The following is an 8,876-nucleotide window of genomic DNA, read 5'->3' as shown; positions in this document are numbered from 1 at the left end:
AAGGTAACTTTACTGGAATTATGAAATACCACCAATAGAATTTGAAAGAAATCAAAAAGTAAAATAACACTGTAGTAATCATTAAATTTTTATTACAACTCTTGGTACTGTCTAAGCTCTCTTAAGTATTGCTTTGTATTTATTTATTAAAAATAACGCTATTGAATTTAGGCAGCACAACCTTAATAGTGTGATGCAGTGATATAAAGATGAATAGAAATTCAGTGTCCAGATCATGAGAAGAGTGCACTAGTGAGCTTGAAGTCTGTGATTGATGTCTTAAATTGAGAATAACCCATTTTAAAAGAAACATCTAAAAAAAAGGATTTAAGATGAAGCAGCCTACCAGGATGGTATGTGGAAACCTATGTAACATGAGCAGTTGTGTGAAGAATTAGAGGTGCTTCCCCAAAAAAGTGTCCAAATATATCCAAGTCCTTTTTGTGTTTGGAATACATTATGTTTGTTTATTTTTGCTTTAGTGCAAAACTAGGGCCAACTGGTGGTCATAGGTTAATTTTTAAAAAATCTTAAAACCGGAACTACTTGTTGGAAATAGGACCATCGATTCTAAGATGTAAAAAATAGTTTTGCATGTGATGTTCATATAGGAAACATTCAAATACTGTTTGTATAAAATAAAGGGAGTATTAAGAGATTTGAGCTCATGACTGCAATACACAAAGCCTATAAGCTTTTGATTTAAAGCTATTTGTTTGTATTTTTAAAACTTACAGCTAATGGAAATGGGGCACACTGTGTGGGGGAAGGACACACTTGTAGCCCTGGCTTGGGCAAGGCAAATGCATTTCATGTAACCAAAATGTTTGTATCCCCATAATATAATGAATTAAACAAAACTTACAGTAACAGCAATAACTATAGATACTCTAGTAGACGGAAACCAGAGTTAGAAATCCATGCATGGTCTTCATGCTGGAAATCAGTTTGTTATAATAAGGTAGACCCCCTGGAGTACTATAGAACCTACAGTGGAGAAATGGCACTGGCAATTTGCTGAAGTTCACTAGGGGCTTTAAATTACAAAGCAGTAGGAGCTAGTGTTCGCAGTTCCATAGAACGTTGTACTTCTATTATGTAACATCCTTTAGCTGCTCATTACTCAAGGAGGGCGATTGTCTGTCCCTCCTCTTGGGGATCCTTCTGAATATAGGATTTTTCTGTTAGAGGAACTCTGCCGCGTGTCTGTATTTATATATGTGTATTTATATGTAAGCAGATTTTCTAAATGGTTGACATCTAAAAGTTAAATTCTGCACTTGTTATACACATCGTGACTGAATATATTTTGAAGTGAAAGTATGCTTGACTTGAGGCATTGCCAGAGAAGTATTTAAATATAGTTTGTTCCGGGAATACATGTGTGTCAAACACTGCCTCCCTACCTCCCACCCTGCCCTAGTAGTAGAACAACTATAACATATTACTATACAGCAATATATAGGTATAGCAGTGTATTCTAAGATGTCCTTCAGTGTCTTGATCTCTCCAAATAAATCACTTTTAACTCCTCTTGACCACATGAATAGCATTCCTACTCTAAGATGATTGATCCCAGCTCAGTGGCCTGGCAAGGGTGAATCAACCTTGTGTATCACGCTCTTGACTTTGTGTGAACCAGCATAAGAATTATAATTGAGACAGGGATATCAGTATGTCTTCCTCAGGTGCCTCTATTATCAATCTCACATTGAAAAGACCATAGTCTTCCTACCCTCCTGGGAACTCAGGTGAAATTTATTAAAGGAAATTTTTTTTCTAGGTAGATTGTTTTAAATAAAACGACAGTGTGTTCAAGAAACAGAGTGTACCTACAACACTGAACTAAAACTAGAGGACTTGAATTCTGAAACAATTCTTTGAATTTCAGGTCATTCATCTATCTATAAAACGAAAATAAAGAATTAGCTCACAGGGTAGTTATATGTTTAAATGTGATAATGCATGTTAGGAATCTTGCATGTGCTCAAATGTTTTTTGAAATCTAAGGTTTATGTTCTGAGCAAGTGTTTTACAAAGGTGTCTTTTAAAAGGTATTTAATATTGTTTGGCATTTTCATATATTCATATTTTTATCTACAATGAGCTTGGCTTTAAATGTAGCATAAAATGGAACCTTCAATACAGTGGTAATATTAATATTATGAATGATATCCAGTTGTCTTACATACCTCTAAAATTACCTATAAATCTTAGGAATATTTTTCTAAAGTAAAACATTGATTTTACTTTAATTACAGATGAGAAGCAAAACATTTAGACCAATTTATCCCAATCAAGTATTTTTCCTACCAAGTATGTATATTGATATACATATACATATTATTCAATGTGTTAGATTTTCATTATATCATTTATATAAAATATCAAACAACTACTAACAAAAAGAGTTTCTTCAAGTATTACAATTGCATGTATTTTGATTTTGAAAAGATGCATTCAAATATCCATTGCTTATATAGGAAAGAATGGGTAATTCTTAGCACCAGCCATTAGGGTGTTCATGTCAGTCACAGGAAGAAAGGAAACATCATTGACCTAGGCAAGAGCAGAGGGAGAGATAAAGGACAAAAAATCTTATCTAGGGAATGAGTTTAGCTGGAGAGATTTAATTGGTTCTCATAGTCTGCACAATAGTATGTGCAGCTCAAAGTAATGCAACTGTGGTTGTCCTGGGAAAAACAGGAAAGAGTTAATGAATCCTTTTGTTAATTATTTTGAGAGATTTGACATTTATAATTGTTCTCACTAATAAGTAACTTTTAGACACCACGTAATATGTCTATTACCTCATTTGTATATTTATTGAATACTTATTATAGCTAGGAGGTATTGAATGCCACTATTCAAAGTGTTGGGTAAGTTTTGGCCCACTTAATCTTCATAATCTCCTTTAGTTCAGGAGGTTGATATAGCTGAGGAAAATAAAAAGCCAAAATTTCAGTAACATACCTAAGATCACACAAGTAGTAAATGATAAAAGTTTTCAATGCACAAACCATAATCTTAACCATTAAATTCCTATGAGACCTCTGCAATGGATCTAACCCCTAAACTACAGAGCTTCTAGGTGTTTAATGTGCATGTGTATCACTTAGAGACCTTGTTAGAAAGCATATTCTAATTCGGTAAGTCTGAGGGAAGCCTCAGCTTCAGCATTTCAAACAAGCTCTCAGGTAGTGTCAATGCTGCTGATTCATAGACCACACTTTCAATGTGAAGGCACTAGACAATGTGCACAGTGTACATTTGCACAGTGTTTTACCTGAAGCCGAAAGAAACTAAATTTCAAGGACAAGTTGTTTTATGCTCAGTTCAGTGGTCACAACTGAAACATCTGGATACCTCAATCCAACAAAAGTGCAATGAGATAAGATTTCCTGGACTTACTAATAAATCTAGAATGATCTAATGTTTAAAGTTTAAGTGAGATCCTAACTTTATAAAATACCGCCATTAAACTGAATTTATAATCATCAATAGTGATTTATAGTCTATGAAACAATTCTTCTCTAATAGTGGATATTTGGTCTTCACAATAGGCCTAAATGATAATAGAGTATGGTTACTATCTTTGAGGAAACAGAAACCCAAGGCAAGTGGCTATCACCACAGGTCACCAAGGCAGCAGGGCAACACACATCCAGGTCTTCCCATCCCATGCCTACATCTTTTTCTTCCTTTCTATCAGCTGACCTTGATGTTGGGAGGTTCTAGTAATTAGCTAAAACTGAATAGATCAAAAAAAAAAATGCTAGTATTGAAACAGCTAAGACACAGCCACATTCTGATTTTGCTTTAAACACTCAAGATGATCCGGGCCAAAGTGATTTGGAAGCATTAATAACTTTCAATTGTTTAATTAATATGAACATGTCTGAATACAAACAACATAACTGCATATATCATATTTTTATGCTGCTAAAATAAAAACAAAATTTAAAGAAGCAGTTTTCTTAGTCTTATCCACTCCCTCACCCCCAGATTACCTATGGAGTGATGTTAGTATTAATATCATTTACTTCCCAGATCTGTAGGTTTGGTGTAGCTGGCAAGAGATTATTTCACCTCTTGTGTTTATCTTAATGGAACTAAATATGTTGAAAATACCGTCTTTTTCATATACAGATGTTCTAAAGTTTTATGAAATCATACTCAGAGTTCAGGGTTGATCTCTAAATGTCAAGTGTATTTACCAGCTTTAGAGGACTAATATTTTCACAGAAAAAAAAAATCCCTCTGAGTTACTGGGGAGACAAAGTAATGGAGATAATTCAAGAAATGCTGTCAGTCACTAGGAGAGGAAAATTCCAGCACCTCTGCATGTAAAAACACCTCAGATTAGACAGTAAAGATGGTTATCAAGTCTTGGCCTTCTAAACATGTCTATGATGATTTATAATGTTATTTTTCTGACAACTGACAAAATAATAGCTCCATTCTTGAAAGAAAAGCTTAAGTGGCACATCATTATCACTGTGTTCACCCTACAAAGTTTTGAATTGATTTTAATAATAATAATAAACTTATTTTGGAAAATTGTATTTTTTCTTCAAGTGCACACTTTTTTCTAAAGCTAAAGACTCTGTTTATTCTGAGCCATACTAATACTTTAAAGTTGCCTGAATCATCATCAGGTTGTGCTGAATAACCTGTACAGGAAGTTCTCCAAGGGAGTTGAGAATTGTGGTACTCTAATCATGCTGAGCAAGAAACCCTAGTACTCTTCCCTTCCTTATGTGACAGTGGTGGGGGAGATCTGGGAAAATTGTACTGATAGGTGTACTGGGTGACCTATCCCTCCAACCCCCAACATGGCTTAATCATTTTACATTTGCCTTTGGGATTTAGCTAATAAAAAATTATTTAGCTAATAAAAAAATAAGTTCAGGTAGAAAATTAGTGATGAATAATAGTTGTTTCCTTTATTTTTGCTGGTGTCTATTTCAGAAGATATGGATACACAGGAATGAATAGATAACATGCCTTCTGCCTACCTCTCTCACTTGTCATTGGCTGCTCCTTTCAGACACTTTGGTCTTTATGTCCTCAGTTCTCAACAGCACCAAGTTCCTCCCAGCTCTTGGCCTTTAGATTCAGGGGCCCCTCTGCCCACAGCAAACATCCCCAACTTCAGTCTTGGGTTCCCCTGTGATATATGTTTTTATAGTGGTACATTTTCTTCGGAATACTTATGGTGACAAATTTATCTAACTCTTCACTTGTCAGGTTTTTCTAATGAACTGTAAACAACATGAGAGTAAGGGTGTTGTCACCATTGTAGCCTTATCACTATTCACAGTGCTTGGTCCCTAGTAGTTCAGTGAATATTTAGTGCATAATGGTACATGAACTAGAATGTCAGCTCCTGAGGCATTGTTCATGTTTACATCCCTTACAATGACTAACAAATAATTCCTTGTACATATGAAGGCAATTAATATGTGTTGAATCTCTAAGTTTAAAAGTAGAATCTTTTAAAGGAAGAAATTGTGAATTGTCTAGGTGTGATTGTGAAGAAATTCAATCTTAAATGAAATGGTTTCTTTAATGAGAACCTATTACTTAAGTTTGGCCTAGTGATTATTTTGAGTGACTTTAGTATTTAAAGGCTATGACTTTTAAGGATTGATTGACCAATATCAGGAGCAGGATTCTTGATTATCTCTACACATACACATTAGAACAGTAATAGAAACTCATATGGATGACCAATTTTAAACTACTTTTACAGGTCATTCAGAAATTGCATCTTATAGGGAAGTATTGATTTCTTAAGAGTAAAATTAAATGTTTGGTTATTCTCTGCTGCAGTTTGGAATGTTCAGTGTAATTTTAAAATTCCTACAATGTTTGTGTTAGTTTTTTTCCCCACTTTTTATGTTTATTCTTTTGGCCACTGATTCATTGCTGCATAGATTTCTGATGTTCAAATAATGAGAAATGAGAGACAAGGTACTCTTATTTAATACTTTAATTAATTATTTTTTAATTTAACAGTTTAAACTTATCATCTTGAAAGCTGAAATACACTGGAGTGAGATATATGAGTAACAATCCACATCTAGGTAAGCTATCACCATATAGTCTTCTCTTCAACAAATAAATACCAAGTTGTGGTTCAAAGGCAAAAGATATAATTTTTGAAAAGGCAGGTTCAACTTCTTCATCTAGGGATATTCTGGAATTATGCTATGGATGGAACCTTTTATTACGTGCCCATGAAGAAATGTATTATTACTTTCTAAAAATGTTTGAACAAAAGAAATTATTTTAAATGATGTATTCCCCATAGGTAATTGTTTAGATATTATCAGAAACTAGTTCACACAGGCTCACACTTACACATCTTTTACCCTCCTTTATAAGGAGGACAAACTGGGAAACAAGATATTCCACCCATAAAAGGTCAATAATCTTTTTTAAAAAAAATCCATCCTGCAAAAACAATTTTTATGATTTCTCTGAACTTATGACAAGGACTATATCCAGGAACAAGGTGTCAAAACCTAAGCTATGTTCCATAGTTTGCAGTTACCTTGGATTTTAACTAGATGTGCAAGTTGACTTCTGACCATGGGGAATCCTCTCCATGCATGGATTATGGATTGTTGAGGCCATGGCAGATAACCAGTTCCACAGAAGCAACTTCATGTTCTTCTGAGGAAGATCCATAGCACTGTGGAACAAGGAATATAAATGAGCGATGCCACAAAAGACTGCAAATGGGGTTACCAAAATACAACCCTCAAAAATGAACACTGAAGGTGAAAAATCTACAAGGAAAAATATTTTAGAAAAATACTGGGTTTTAAAATGGCTTCGATTATGTTAAGAGCACTGGTGGACCTTCAATCCTCATGGTGTGTGCTTCTTAAGCATCTAACAGTCAAAATATCTAATGTTGTATAAATCTGTTACAAAAAGAAACTCTTTTTCAGCATTACCAGAATTAAAAACAAACAAACAAAAAAACCTCAGTTGTCTAGAGGGGAGAACACCAAATGAAAATATGCAAACTTTAGTGATAAAATATTTGGCCTTTAATTGTTTCCAATAAAATTATATTTGAAAGCTTCCCCCACCCCCACCCATAGTCATACACAAACACGCCAATGTTTAAATATTTTATAATGGCCAAAGAAGGGGTTTACATAGATATGTTTATTTAGTGGAACTCACTTTTTAATCAGTTTTTAATAAGTTGCTAATCCATTTTAGCCTCAAATCAGTTCCATCCCATTCCTCAATCCCTTTCCTGATGTTTAACAGTTAATGTCCTGCACCATGAGTAGAGTTTCCTGTGGCACTTCGGGAATTATCTGTTCTGAGCTTAAGTAAGTATAGTTTATATAGTTCTCTCTCTCTTCTTCAGCCCCTACTAGGAACGATAAAGGCATTTCCAATGGCAAATGATTTTCTTCCTCTCTCTGCTCATCCTCCTCCAGCCCCTCCTCTTCCTCTTCTAGCTCCTCCTCTGCGTCCTCTTCCTCCTCCTCCCCCTCCTCCAAGTAGTCACCCTCTTCCATCTCCTCCTCCTCCTCTTCTTCTGCCTCTTCCTCCTCACTCTCCTCCTTTCCGTCACACACGTCTTCATCACACTCCTCTTCATCATCATTTTTCTCCTCTTCCTCTTCCTCCATCAGCTGCGGGGCGGGGGACTGATTTTCCTCCTCTGGGGCAGGACTGAATGCTAGAGCGGGATTCTGCCCAAAGCCGTACACAGTTGCTGGCAGCTCTGTGTCGTACTCACCGCCGCTGGGGGGCGCGTCGTTACCCGAGGAGCCAGCAGGGGAGGCCTGGCCGCCGGCCTCGGCCTGCTCTGCCCTCAGCGCCTCCTGCTGGCGATCCAGCTCCTCTTGCCGCATGTCCTCGTAGATCTGGTTCATGATGAACTGAGTGGTGTTTGGGGGCGCTCGCATGCCGGGCGCCCGCCACCCGTACAAGTTGACCGGCCGCAGCAGCGTTCTCAGATTCACAGGTGGGCTCCTCGGGGAGGAGCGGCGAGGGTGGCGGCGGCCCCTGCGACCCCAGCGCTTCTTCCTGCCTGGAGGCCTCGCCCAGCCGGGGTTCCAGGGCCCGCACCAGCAGGAGCAGCAGCAAAGGCAGAACGGGTGCAGGCCATACACCCGAATCACTTGCATCGGGCCGGGGGGGTTCCAGAATCCCCCTGGAGGTGGGTGCCAGGGCCCTCCCCAGCTCCCCCAGTTAGAGCACACGGCCCAGTTGGGCCGTCGGGGTGGTGGTCGGAACCAAGAGCCGGGGCCATATTGTTGCTTTGGCTGTTTTCTTGGGGGCTCATACTCCGCCTTGGGGTTGTAGCCGTGCCGTCGCTTGTAAATTGGGGCACCCCTGCGCCTTCGCTGGCAGGACGACCACGTGCGTAAGGGGGCCGAGGATGCCCAGCCGCCGGCCAGGTTAAGAGGGTCCTCCTTTGTGTTGAGGGTCTGGGTCATGGTTCGGGGAGTTCCTAGAGGTCTAAATAAATGGTAGCGTCCTAGAAGCTATGAAGTTTGGCCAGATCGGACTGTCTTTAGAGCCTCGTGTAACCCTTTCTCCGCGCAGCACCACATGCGTGTCCCTGGGGTCACGCCTTCCTCTCCAGGAGGCCTCTCTCTTCCCTGCTTGCGCGCTGGTCTGTCATAATCTCTTGTCCTTCGTACCCTGGTTGTCTCGCCCAGGTGGGTTGGGTGGGACTGGGGCTGGGTAAGGATGGTGGGGGAGGAAGGTGTTGGTGGGTGACACGCAGTAAGACCTGCTCCCGGGTCCCACATACACCCGCCTCAGCAGAGGCACGGGCTGGGGACGGGGAGGCAGGGGTTGCGCGTTACCTTGCTGCTCCCTTTCAACCCGGG

The 8,876-nt window shown here is 38.9% G+C and overlaps 1 protein-coding gene across 1 annotated transcript; it reads right to left on the bottom strand.

Annotated features, from left to right (window-relative positions):
- Positions 1 to 7,140: 7,140 nt before the first annotated feature.
- CCER1 (coiled-coil glutamate rich protein 1) lies at positions 7,141 to 8,519 on the bottom strand. The gene has a single exon (XM_045555125.1). It carries the CDS (start codon positions 8,475 to 8,477, stop codon positions 7,287 to 7,289), a length of 1,191 nt encoding a protein of 396 aa, XP_045411081.1. The 5' UTR covers positions 8,478 to 8,519; the 3' UTR covers positions 7,141 to 7,286.
- Positions 8,520 to 8,876: the final 357 nt, after the last annotated feature.

This window comes from Lemur catta, chromosome 6 (genome assembly GCF_020740605.2).
Source record: "Lemur catta isolate mLemCat1 chromosome 6, mLemCat1.pri, whole genome shotgun sequence".
In the NCBI taxonomy this organism is placed as follows: Eukaryota; Metazoa; Chordata; class Mammalia; order Primates; family Lemuridae; genus Lemur; species Lemur catta.
The sequence above is the reverse complement of the archived record's forward strand: the minus strand, read 5'-3'. Positions and strand labels throughout refer to the sequence as shown.